General features: G+C 36.7%; 1 protein-coding gene across 2 annotated transcripts; it reads right to left on the reverse strand.

Moving 5' to 3' along the window:
* Positions 1 to 488: 488 nt before the first annotated feature.
* Positions 489 to 11,531, reverse strand: adam9b (ADAM metallopeptidase domain 9b). Of its 2 annotated transcripts, XM_087784263.1 has the most exons (22): positions 11,363 to 11,531; positions 11,115 to 11,203; positions 10,976 to 11,049; positions 10,837 to 10,900; positions 10,679 to 10,755; positions 7,713 to 7,899; positions 7,568 to 7,630; positions 7,404 to 7,475; positions 5,947 to 6,116; positions 5,783 to 5,873; positions 5,215 to 5,345; positions 4,661 to 4,832; positions 4,013 to 4,102; positions 3,752 to 3,947; positions 3,568 to 3,679; positions 2,449 to 2,629; positions 2,291 to 2,377; positions 2,114 to 2,219; positions 1,591 to 1,732; positions 1,434 to 1,497; positions 1,312 to 1,349; positions 489 to 861 (listed from the first exon to the last, which is right to left on the reverse strand). In XM_087784263.1, the coding sequence occupies exons 1-22, from the start codon at positions 11,427 to 11,429 to the stop codon at positions 735 to 737; spliced, it is 2,400 nt and encodes a 799-aa protein (XP_087640389.1). In that variant the 5' UTR covers positions 11,430 to 11,531; the 3' UTR covers positions 489 to 734. The 2 variants fall into 2 exon arrangements, with proteins under 2 accessions (XP_087640389.1, XP_087640390.1); XM_087784264.1 differs by lacking the exon at positions 1,312 to 1,349 and having other exon boundaries at positions 1,408 to 1,497.
* Positions 11,532 to 13,407: the final 1,876 nt, after the last annotated feature.

A 13,407-nucleotide genomic window follows, 5' to 3' on the forward strand; every position in this document is an offset into this window, starting at 1 on the left:
GAAACTGATCCCTTTAATTTTGTTATAAATCTTGAGTGACATTTAAAAACTTTATTTTTTTTATGGTTTAGAGCATTTTAAAATTCTCTGGTTGATTTTTTTTTTCTTTAATTGAGACCGTGGGCCACATGGAATCTGCTAAAGGGTCACAAATGGCCCTGAGGCTTCACTATGGACATTAATTACTTAGGGGCTACTTATTAAAGTTACAGGGAAAAAATAGACATAAAAAAAAAAGTTTTTGTTGCAAGTTTATTTAACCATTACTATTTCTGCTATTCAGTTTTAGTGCTTAATAGTTCATTGTTTTCTTTACCTAATAAGAAGCTGCCAGTCTTTTAAATATAATTGGTGTAGTATGATTCATTGAATATCGGATAATATTTGAAGAAGGTAATAAGGAAGTAAAAACTCAAATTCTAAAAGGAAGTTAGAATATTTGATAATGTTTGAGAAAACTTCCAAAAACACTCAAAATGACCACAAAGCAGTTTCACATAAAATACCACTTTAATTGTAATATTGTTCACAAATGCATTAAAAATATATTTTTTTAAATCAACAATCATTAAATAACATAAAATTGTTTTTTTCGCGAACACAACTTTCATTTGACTCTCAAATTTGACCTGATAAATGAGCAACATCGTGTTGATGCTATAAACAGTAAGTTTAAAGGAAACTTTAGTTCAGTTGCACTGAATGGATACTTTCAAGTGTGGGAAGAGATAAAATCATTGTGGCAGATTCTTTCCTGGGATCGGTCTGGGCACCCCGGGACCTTGCCGGGGCATGGATGGCTGTACTGGGGCGCTGTTTGGCATGTCTGCGTTCCAGTATTCCTGATCTCCATACCTGAAACTAAAAAACACATACACGCTGTGAACTATCAGCCAACACACAATTTTCATCATACAACGTTGCAGGAATCAATGGAAAATAAATCTAAGGCGTCATGTGACGATAACTAAAATATGATTCCAAATTGATGAAAAGAAACAAACTTTACCAAATTTGTCTTTGTTAAAAACAACAGTAAATCTCATTAATTGCGTTCAAAGTGTGGTGCGTTCAATGTTGTGAAACAAATAGAAAAACAAACGTTTACTAAATGAAACTCAATAAGTTAACAACAAAAGAAAACTGTATGTGATTAAAGAAAAAAAAAGAAAAAAGAGTTTGGATGTGACTGTTATGGAACTGGCAAGCGTCTGAGCTGACCGACATCTTGAAGAGCCGTGTATTAATAAAATATATTAAACTCATTTCTGGCTATGAGATAACTAATAATGAGTAACGATGAGATCATACTCAGATATAGGAGCTTCAGCAGCTGGTGGGTTATTGATCTGAAATGATTAAAAAAAAAGGAAAATTAACTTTAAATTGTCAATTTCTCTTGAATACCCTTTAGTAAGAAGAGGCTGAAGTACTCTTTCAGGAGCGGTGGAAGGATTTTGAACATTGCTGCTCGGCTGTCTGTTAGTATTTCCTGACCTGTTTGAAAAAAAGAAAGATGCAGGGTTAATATCAATTTAAAAAAATTGCATTCTCGTGTATTTTTAAAGTTTGGAAGAGTTTCTTTTTTACTTCAGGCGCTTGGCGAGGTCTCCTTTCAGACATGGGTCCAGAGATTCTCTCTTGAAGATGAAGAGAAGGACCAGAACGAGAAGCACCAGGAGAGGAACCACCAGGAGGAAGAAGATGAGCAGGCCATTCCTCAAGGAATGATCTGGGAGAGCACACGTGAATTAAAGACACCACAGACAACGGCAAAAAAGGTTAAAAATTAAAAAATAAATGTTAAAGCAAAAACCCGGGGCTATTTAGTTTGGTTCACAGAAACTTCAACTGATTAATCGTGAAGGTCTGACAAAGCTTCAGGAAGCAGTGTCATTATTTAAGATTCCACTAGATGGCTGTCTCTCAAACATCATTTTTAGAGTGATAGCGCCACCTACTGACCTCTAAACAACATGACTGTTTCATGACGCGTCATCAGCCCATTACTACTTATTATATTTCTGCTAAGATTCAAGTGTTTTTTAAGACTAATACAGTAAAATCTAACACACTAATGCTTGAATGAGTTTCCCCAGAGAAGAGGACCGACCTATTTGTGCAGGTCCACTGTTCACGCTGCCGCCACGTCCGGACTGTTTGCAGTACGGTGGACCCCACCCATTGTTACAGTGGCAGTTTCCTTGGTCATTGCACACCTGAATCACAACACACTCCAGTTTCATCAAGCCGTTTTCAAAATCTTTGTTGAGACTAGCTGGAATCTCACCCCTCTGCCACTGCAGGTGGACTTGGCATCACATTTCAAATCAGGCATCAGAGCCGAGGCGTTCACACATGCAAAGTCGATACAGGCCTGCAGATAAAACGCATGAATTAACACGACTTTTGTCCGTCTTTGATCAGGTCAGAGTGGTTTTCTTTTACCTTTCCTTTGGCACACGGACTACCAGGGTTGACGTAGGCGGGGTCAAGCACGTCCGGGCCCAGGTTGAAGTCTGCGTTAACGCACGACGACCCCTGAACTATTTGTATGCTGACGTGAGCATCTGGAGGCGGATTGTTGACGTCCACATTTGTGCACTGCACTTTGCCACACATGGAGTTGCTGCAAGGACACAGAGTTGGTGAACGAAGGGAGGATCTTTGAAGGAAGACCAGCTTCTCATCCTCAAGCTCAGGGGTCTCAAACTCAACTGGGCCACCAGAGGCCGATTCTTGTGGATACTGGGCTGCAGACCCAAGTTTACCCTGATTCTTTCTGAACATATTTGACAAATTAAATTTATATTTCATTGTTTAAAGGTCAACTAATGTGAATTCTGACTTTCCTCACTCACATGTTTCAAATGTTGTCTCTCCAAGATGCAGTAAGTCTCTCATCATGACCATGATTTGAACTTATTACTTTATAAAGTTCTTTCTCTGTAATCTTGGTAAACAAGAGGTTACGGGAGCGTAGTCCATTATGATGTAATAAGCCAGCTATAAATCACTCCCCGCTTTGTTTATACAACGATTCCCTTGGAGGTGGAGACTTCCAGGATTGATGATGTGCGGTGACAAACCCCAATGCTTGACAAATCGGGTAAGGATGTGATTGGGGTAAACAAGATTTAATGTCCAGAAAAACAGAGTTTTCAGTGGGTGGGGCTTAAGTACATTTTCTGATGTTAATATTTCAATGAAAAGAGAGTTTTGTTCAAACAGACAAATGAGTAGAATAGAGGTCCAACATCTATGTCAGACACACTTAAATCAACACATCTGTTGCCTTATAATGTTGTATGGATATTTGTGTGGTTTCACTGTGAATGTGTGGCTTTTTTGTGTAATTAAAAAAACTTTATAATCAAAGTTAATGATATCATTCGATGTGATGATATTTATTACTTAACCAGGTCCTGTTGAACAAAAGAGTCCCTTGCTCTGCCTGCACTCATAAAAACAATTATATAATGTTATATAATGCTTATATGATGTGTCATCTAGTCATGACTCAGCAACTCAGGCTAGCCAGGGCAAGAGGCCCAAATGAGTACTTACGCGACGCTACACTTGATGAATTGCCCTTTGCTGTTAACTCCACAATTTCCAAACAGGTTTCCCTTCGTATTCGCATGTGAAAAGCAAATGTCTGCTGCTTTTGTTGCTGGATCTGAACAAAAAAAAGGCAAAACATGATCGATAAAATATGGATTTGGGGGATTTTTTTTTTTTTTAAATATACCTGGTGCAAAGAGATGTTGGCACTGATAGTCATAAGTCTGACATCGGCCCTCGTAGCAGTACGCAGCGTCGCTCTGACAAGTGAGACCATCCATCACGTAGTAGTCGTCTGGACAGAACGCACTGGTGCCATTGCAGAATTCGGGAAGATCACACGTGTTCACAGACTTCCTGCATGGTTGTCCAGACACTTGGATCTAGAAACAAACATCTTAAATATCTCAAGATTTAAGATTTAAATAACAAGTAAAAAGACACTGACCTGACAGTTTTTGCAGCAGCTGCCATGAGCACAAGCAGATCCAGAAGTTAATTTGCACGTAGTTGCGTTACAGCATTTATTTTTGCATTCCTGTTGGAAAAAGACAGAATATTTGATTACTCTGTAAAATACTGTCTATCAATATTCCGCAAAAGCATTATATAATACAACTTTACGTTGCTTTAAGGCAGTCATTTACTTTTTGTTTAAACACAAAATAAAAACCTTGATTTATTAATCGTTTTGTTGTTCTGGGAATTAACAATAAATATTAGATTTAATCCAATTATAAAATTAGTTTTTGTATGTTATGACAAAAAGGTGTTTTTTTCCCGTCTCATATTCAAGATCATTGACATTTACAATTTAATTTCATGTCAGAACTAATTCATTTGATTAATACTATCAAACTATTGGGAATTCTTTACGCTTCAAAGTCATTGATAATATCATTTAAAAAAATAAATCTTATAAATTAATGTCTCTGTTATTTCCCTCATACAATTTTCATGCCCATTTCTTCTTTCTAATACTTTAATCCTTTGTTTTTATATTACATTTAAACATAATTTCCCTTCATCAAGTACAGTTTAAGTCATTTACTGCACAAATTCAGCCGGTTAGTGTTCAAGAGCAGAGATACTGGACCTGGGGTGAGCCGCAATCGCACTCCTCGTCTTCCTCCAACAGGCCGTTGCCACACACAGCCACGCCAACGATATCTGTGGCTTCTGGCTGATTCTTCAGGCAGATTCCTCCTCCGCGCAGGATCAGCCGCTCGAAGTCCTGACCGCTGCAGGTGCTGAAGCCGTTGGTGGAGCTGCACCACAAGGAGACGAAATCATTAACACGGAAGAATCGACAGGACGATCATGACAGCGTGAGATCAACAGCCGACACAAGTCGTCAACTGACTAGTTGGTTTATCAGAAGGTGTTAAAAGAAGAGGGCAGTCCGACCTCGAGAAAGAACATACGATGTAACAAATGGGAAAATACAACACAACTGCACGATAATTGACGATGAGACTAAACCTACAAACACACATCGACAGCTTGAGAAACAAGATAAAGGGATACAAGCAGAAATGACAAATCAGAAAGAATGATAGGAGATAAGATACTGGGGTCGATGAGATATGGTATGACACAAAGGGTCTTGAAATAAATTTCTGACGTTGCAATGTTCTCAGGACGGTTTACCCAGCAGTAGCCGACATGATGCACGGTTTTCCGTCGCAGTTGCAGCGAGTGTTGTCATGACTCATGCCCAAGTTATGCCCCATCTCGTGAGCCACTACGGTGGACGCCAACACTATCTTGTCGTGTCCAAACTGCGGAGACAATAATACACATTACCATTTTATATATAGAGAGAAACATCACTAGAGCAGCCTTGTTTTCCAAGTAAGTGTATCATGTGACTGAAGGACAGAAAAGAAAACAAAATGTTTTCGTCAGTCATTTCGATGTCATATCTATTAAAAATGAAAAGGTATATGTATATGTATATGTTTATATATATATATATATATTTATAAATAAAATATGAGACTATTTATCTTCAATGAGGTTAGAGAGGAATGCAAAGTGAATTCCCCCTCAGCCTTTATAAAAAAAACACGTTTCAAGTCTGACTGGTTTGACTTGTGTTTGACCGACATGGAGATGGTCTTGAATAATGCAACCTGTATCAAATTCTAAAAGATCACACGGACGTTGCCCGAGCGTCGTCTGGTGTGAGAAGTCAAAAAAGCGAAGGTACACTTACCACGTTGATCCCTCCCGAGCTGGTGGCAGAGCACACCGTGCCCACAAAGGCCATGCCCAACACCCCGCCCGGGTAAGAGTTGGGCCGACCACTGAGGAAGCAACAAACACAGTGTTTTGAGAAGGTAAACCTCCGAAAACGTTTCCGAAACAGGTTGGACTCACATGATGAATTGAGCGACGTCGTGGCGAATCTTTGGCAGCAGAGTCTCTTTCCTCCACTTGACAAAGGAACCCAGTACATTCCCGGCAGAGCCCTCCACGCTGAAGGGGTTTTCGGTCTTAAATATCTCCAAACCCACCAGCATGATGCGGATATTCAGTTTCTTGTAGTACTGCACATGATAAATACATAAGTATTAAAAAAAAAGAAATACAATTTCTGAAGTACGTTGGGGTCAAGTACTGAGATACTTTTTTAATTCAACCACCAAAACAAACATTTTCAGGACTCTCAGTTCTCCTAGTAAATGTCTGAGAAAGTACTAGAGGAGGATTCTGGAGATTGTGTGACCAAACCTCAGATAAGACGTCCATGAAAACCACGCGTACAAAAACAATCCAGATTAACTGGTCGTGACTCACTTGTTCAAGAGCCAAGATGTTTTTACAGTCGTTTGCATTGAAATTGGTTTACATTAAATACAAATTGGATAAAATTGGAACGAAAATCAATAAAAAAAACATCGTAGGCGGCACTTCTAGATAAATTATACAATTAACTATACGACATATTGAAAACATAATGCAGATTACTCAAAAAGTAATGATAAACATAACATCAATAATAGACAGAAAAAAGGCCAATAATGGTGACACCTAGTGATGAAGCTTCATTATGTTTAGAGGTCAGTAGGTGGTGCCATCAGTTTAAAAATGATATGTTTCATTAGAACAGAAAATAGTGCCATCTAGTGGACTCTGAAAGTAACAACACTGCTTCATGAAGCTTCATCAGACCTTCACTAGTGACAACAGCAAAACTAGGAACAATAAAAACTAATCATTATTAGCGACATCTACAACTTAAAAGAAAGAAATAACATAAAACATATCAACTATGAAGTAAATATTTTGTTGAGGAGGAAGAGGAAGAGATATTAAGAAGGTTCTTATCTGAACTCCTTTTAATCTCTATAATTATGTATAATTAAAGAAGGAAAGTTTGTCAATGCTAAGTAAACCACAGGTAAATTGATGTCAACTAACAAACCAAGATTGAATAAACCAACAACAGAAAATCATGAATGAAATGGAAGCAACAACATAAATAATTCCTCCTTTTTTAAGCCTATTTTACACATTCTTAGAAAGAACTAGCAGCTTAAAGTGAGTTAACATAGCAACTTAAACCAATATACTATTAAGGATTTTAAAATACTTTTTCACATTTGTCTTTACTTTTACAGTGTTATGTGTTGCAAAATATGCATTTGTTTTTACGCTCAAAGATGACTTTGATGAAAGGATCTGAACTCAACATCCTTCGTGGTCAGAGACATTAGTTCTGTTGTTTCCTTGTTCTGTGTAACAGCCTCACCATAAAGTTGGATGTGTCACCAACACACGTCATCAGTTTGACCTGGAATATGACAAGCACGTCTCATTATCCAACAACTCACCCCGTCCAGCATATTGGCCATTTCCACCATCTCCTCGCGGACCGCTGTCTCGTCGTTTTTCTTTAACTGATACTGTTGATGACAAGATAAACAAGCAGCCGATTAACAAATAAAGAATGACACAGTATGCTTCTCTGGTCAGGCTAAAAAAAAAGAAAACCCACTCTGAGATTGTCCACCACTAACACCAACTCCACGTAGCTGGTCTCAGGTAAATTTCTTTTTCTCTGTAGCAAACAAAGAGAGAAAACAGTTGCATGAATTCGGATTGTCAAAGTGTACAAAGATGTAAAGACAACAATGCTCTACCCTCAGAAGAGAGGTCAGTGACTCTCCCTGGTTGAACGGCTCATGGTTTTCAGCAGAGTCGTGGACGACGCCACAAGTGGCCGGTTCAGCCTGGACGTCCTCCAGTCGGTACAGGACGTGCGAGTTGGTGTCAGACTCCGGCATTGGCTCGATGCCGTAGGTCTGGTTTTGGAAGAAAATGACACCCCTGCAAAGATATAAGTAAGTCATTTACATTTGTAAAGCGCTTTTCCAGACCAGGGTCACAAAACACTTCAACAAACAATCAATTAATAACTCAATCAAATATATGCTAAAAGGTCAAGACAAACACAGGAGTCCCAGAAAATCAAGGAAAAGCCTGCGAGAATAAGAATGTCTTCAGATGTTTCTTGAAGGAGTCAGTAGATCATCAAACACAGAGGGAGAGGAAGATCGTTCCAAAGCTTAGGAGCAACAGCCTGGAAGGATTTCTCTCCTCTGGTCCTGAACCGTGTTCAGGAACCATCAGTAGATTCTGATCCACAGACCTCAGAGCCCGAGCTGGGGTGTAAGGCTGGATCAGATCACTGATGTAAGGAGGAGCCTGACCATGAATAGATCTGAAAGTAAGAACTAGAATTTTAAAGTTGATCCTGAAAGAAACTGGCAGCCATTGAAGAGTTTTAAGGATCGGAGAAATGTGAGTTCTTCTAATTAAGCGGGTCAGAATTTTCGCTGCAGATTTTGTATCAACTGTGGGCGAGACAGATCCTTCTTGTTAAGATATGAAAACAAACTGTTTCAATATGAATCAGAGTCACAGAAGTCACAATCTTGCCAAATCGTTTGTCACTTTGACCTACTTTTAATAACAAGTTCACACATGACGTAAACAATTGTTGCATCATAAGCAGACAATAAAATCTTTCCTAGACCAGCATTGACCTTAGTTTCCTGCGTAATATTGGTCATAAGGAAGTGAGTGGCAGAAAAAGAAAAATGAGGTTAAGTAGTTAAGAGTTAATCCACGATTCACTTCCTGCTTTTACTTTTATTAGGCGCGACAGAATGTCTGCCTTGGTGCTTGGTTCTGTTTTCTGAATTCTTATTTCGTGTTAACTTAATTGATTCTTTCATTCTGTACTGAAACCACAAAACAATCCTATATTGTATTTACAAAATTGGCAATAAAGGTTTCCGGTTCTGATTAATTATGGATTATCAGCAAACTGACAGACTGATATTTAGTGATTTACTTTCATTACAAAGTGACATTTAGATAATATAAAACTGTACAAAAATATACTGCACCATGTAAAATTATCTGTTTTTTAACATGTTAATTATAAGTGTGAAAAGACAAAATTTCAAAGAGATGCTCATATATTTCAGGTTTAAGTTGAACATGCAATACAGTACATATTTAACTTCAGTTTCTTGATTTGAATATCTGGTTCAACTAAAGGTTCATTTGTTTGAACAAATATAAAGATAAGAAGAAAAATACATCATAAGAGTTTAATTTAAGAACTGATGTCTAGACATTTACCGTGTTTTCTTGTTAATAACAATTAAGTTACACTTTAATATCTATGACATTGTACTGACATAAACAGTGCTTTTAGGTATTCCATGTTTTCTTTTCTGTCGGTTAGTCACATGATACACACAGGAGCTACTACTTGATTCTTAAATATTTGAAGAAAGAAAACAAGGCTAATCAAACATTTAACAAAGTAAAGAGGGTTTTCTTGCATTTAACTAACAAGAATTTCACGTTTGAAATATCTCTTAAATGTTTACCCCTAAACAGAACAGGTTACAGCATCTGTTCAGTTTAAAATTAATTTTTGACTTTGTGTCATTTTCAAAATGTGAATATAACTAAAGTAAAAGTAATTACTGAGATGCAACTCAAAACAGTTCTGATACTGCGTAAGAAAATGAAACAGTCGACAAGTAAGGTCTTAAAATGATTGACTTTTCGTTTTAATGAATCATAACAATAAAAATCTGAAATTTAAATTTTGCTGGATCTGGTTCTTATTTGAGATCCATAACACAATATACGAAAAAGTGAAAATATTGTGACACAATTCCTTGTTTTCCAACCTGATATATTAAAAAAACACAGAATTAAATGAAACGATGCTGCATTTTTGCTATGAGGGAGATGACTTGCACTCTGTTTCCTGTGTGAAAGAAGTAAACGCTCTCGGTAGGCTGTTGGTGTTTTTTAGTTAAGTTAGTTAAGAATCCGAATCTTTTTTTTCCAGGGTTGTAAATACAACATAGGATTTTTTTTTGTGGTGGGAGAAGAGAAGCAAATACTACTATATATAATAATGAAATAAAATAACACACAAAGTAAGCAACATAAAAACAGAACCAAGGACCAATGCAGTGATTCTGCAGCAGCTTTTCTGATGTTACCAGGAAAGTAAACAACCAAAAAACAAGATATTTCCGGTAAAATGTTTTCAATCTTATTAATTGCTGCTTTAATTACACCGTGATCTCCGTTTGTCGTTTGTTATCTTAAGAAATTTGATTGACAACTAAATAAACAACTATTAGAAGTCTATTCAAAGTCACGGTGTCTGTAAACGTAACCCCGTACAAATGTAGCAAAATAAATTATATTTTTCATAATATTTGGTCAAACGAAATCTGATCAAAAGCAACCACAGCTCACTCGTACATGCTTGTTATACATATTACATTTTTAAATAATGACTTAATGTTAGAATTCAAATGGTTTGTGCTTCAGCTTCACAGTATTGATGACGCTGTGTCCCAATCGTGTGGAGTGTGTAGATGCTTTATGTGCCTCTTTGAACTCCGGTTTCTTCCAACGGATCAAATATTCTTTTAAAATCTGATGACTAAATTGTCCCTAGTCCTGTGTGTCCTGTTTGTGGCCTGCAATGAATTGAAAACCCGGCACACCCCGAGCGGTTGCAAAGATAAGATAGAAACAAATAAAACAGAATGAATAACCTCACCTTAATCCACGACATGTGCTGATGGCGACCATGGAGTCCTGGTATCCTTCCACCTCTCCATGATAATAGCAGTGCTTCTGCATTTTTTGAGGAAGGATCATAGAAACATTAGTGAGAATCCTATATGCTGGTCATCGCCCCAAAAGAACCAGACTTACCAGTTGTTTTGGATTGGAGGAGTCATCTTTACCAGTGATGCCAAAGCTTGGATGCAGAAAGTCACTGTGGAAAAGATCACATGTAGATTTATTTCACACTGATAATGAACTTTAACCGCAAAATATTTGATCAATAAACCTGTTTCTTTTCAGATGGAGTCTTTGTCTTCTGTCATTGATGTGGAGATCATAGAAAACGGAATCTTCAGACGCCTACAACGAAGGAGGCGAATATAAGGTTGGCTCATAATATAAATAAATGGAAATTGTTCACAAACGTTTAGTGCGTGTCGCGACCATCGCTGAACCTCCCGAGGCTGGATGACGGAGAACTTAGAAAGTTGGAATGGAGGCAAAAACGAGTGATCTGGAAGGAAATATTTGTATAAAAACTTAGTATTTTAATTAAACAATCGTCCGGATTTCATCCTATTCACAAACAAGTCATTTCAACAGGAAAAAGCAGAGATTAAATATGCTCTTTTCTAAAATATAAACACCTTCGGTTCAAACAGAATCATCTCACCTTCGTCCGCGAGCCCAGAAACGACACATCCGCAGATGCCGGCGAAAAACAGACATGTTCCGATCATTTTGGTGTATTTACAAGAGTGTCGTGTTCCATAAATGCTTTCAATTTGTCGCCGAGTCAGTCTTATGTGTTGTTTGTAGAAGGTTTGGATCTTTCTTCCTTGAGGTCGGTTCAGAGGGGCGGGGCTTACGGCAGGTGGCCTGACACGGGGCCAAACCACACAAGAAAGAGACAATATTGAGATTATATTCAACACACTTGAACATGGGTTTACAACTATAACCTGGATCAACACTGGAATTGTAACTTTCGGCTTTGATTTTGATAGTCAAACGGCATGAGTTGTTTTTTTTTCTCTTTTAAAAAAAAAGAAGTGAATATTATTTTGTTCAAACTGTGCAATTCACCATTTTAATATACTGGTCCTATTTCAACACATCATTTCTAAAGTATGTCATTTTTAGAATATGACTAATGGGAAGTGAAATCATTGTTGATTATAAGCAATGGGACAGAAAATGGTGTGTTCTGTAGTTTTATGAAGGAAGTACACGCTCTCTGTTATAGTCTTTTCAGAATCAGAAACCTTAATCGCCAGGGTTTAAATACAACATAGTATTTTTTTTTGTGGTGGGAGTAGAGAATTATATATTAATATATATGACATAGAATAATGAAATAAAATAACCCCCAAATAAGCAATATAAAAACAGAACCAAGGACCAAGGCAGCCATTCTGACTTTTTTGAAGTTTTCAGGAAAGTAAAACAACAGAAAACAAGATAAAATATTTTCATTCGTGTTTATTGCTGCTTAAATGACACCGTGATCTCCCTTTATGGGTTTGTTATTTAAAATATTTGATTGACAACTAAATGAATAACTCTTAAAATACTTTTAAAAAATAATGGTGTTTGGTAACGTAGCCTTGTACAAATGTAGCTGAATAAAATATATTTTTCATAATATTTAGTCAAGTGAAATCTTGTACAAGCACGTTATACATATATTATTTTCTCTTTTAAAAAAAATGTCAATTTTATTTTGTTCAAACTGTGCAATTCACCATTTTGAATATACTAGTTTTATTTCAACACATCATTTGTAAAGTATGTTATTTTGAAAATATGATTAATGGGGAGTGAAATTATTGTTGATCATCAGAAATGGGACAGAATGTGGTGTGTTCTGTAGTTTTATTTGGTTTTTGGATGATTTTTTTTGTCTTTGTTGCTGCTATGGCATAAAGAAGAAATATCAAATCTCGACTTGATAAAACACAGCATTCAATATATCAGTAAAATAAATAAACTTTATTGTGTAGACAAAATGTGTCAGTGTAGTTCATTAAAATTGCTTAAAGACAATAAAAAGAGATACAAGGACTCAGGAACGTCGCAGAACAAACACCAGCAACTAAACTACAAGACAAGATAATGTTTTTCTTTGCTGTACCTGCTGTGGAAAGAACCAGACCATTTCCTGTTATGAAGAAACTTGACATACATCAGAGAAACCACAATACACTTTATTGTGGTTTCTCTGATGTATGTCAAGTTTCTTCAGGCCTTGGTTGTGGGGGAAAACACATTGTGTGGCCTTTGCTACAAACATACCTGTTCTTAAGTGATAAAGTAAGTATATGAAATTTTGCAAGCAAGGCAGGTTGACCTAACCTAATTTTTGCATGACTCATTGAATTCAAATGGTTTATCCTGCAATAAATAAAGACTTCTCATGTAGAAAATGTACTTCTAGGTACAAAACATTTAACCACTAAAATCATAACTAATAGTATTATAAATGTTTACATTTTTTGGATGTGTAATTAATAAATACATATTGTGTTGTATATAAAATATATTAATCACTTACGTACCAGTATCGTCCATTCAGACACGATGATTATACATGATGAATATAGTTATTTTAACAGTTATTATAAACATAAATGTTTCAGACTTTCTGGTTAAAACAATTCCACCATCGAGTATAAGGCAAATGTTTATTTGGGAGAAATGTAGTTAAATTGTTGCACT

The sequence above is a fragment of the Callionymus lyra genome, chromosome 2 (genome assembly GCF_982586985.1).
Source record: "Callionymus lyra chromosome 2, fCalLyr1.hap1.1, whole genome shotgun sequence".
Classification (NCBI taxonomy): domain Eukaryota; kingdom Metazoa; phylum Chordata; class Actinopteri; order Syngnathiformes; family Callionymidae; genus Callionymus; species Callionymus lyra.

Bases quoted from the DNA above. Each gene is read 5' to 3' on its own strand.
- adam9b (XM_087784263.1), bottom strand. From the start codon at position 11,429: ATGATCGGAACATGTCTGTTTTTCGCCGGCATCTGCGGATGTGTCGTT. The intron at 4,833-5,214 runs GTAAACCGTCCT...CTTGTGGTGCAG, and splicing joins ATCATGTCGGCTACTGCTGG to CTCCACCAACGGCTTCAGCA. The intron at 862-1,311 runs GTATGATCTCAT...TGTGTTTTTTAG, and splicing joins GCTGAAGCTCCTATATCTGA to TTTCAGGTATGGAGATCAGG.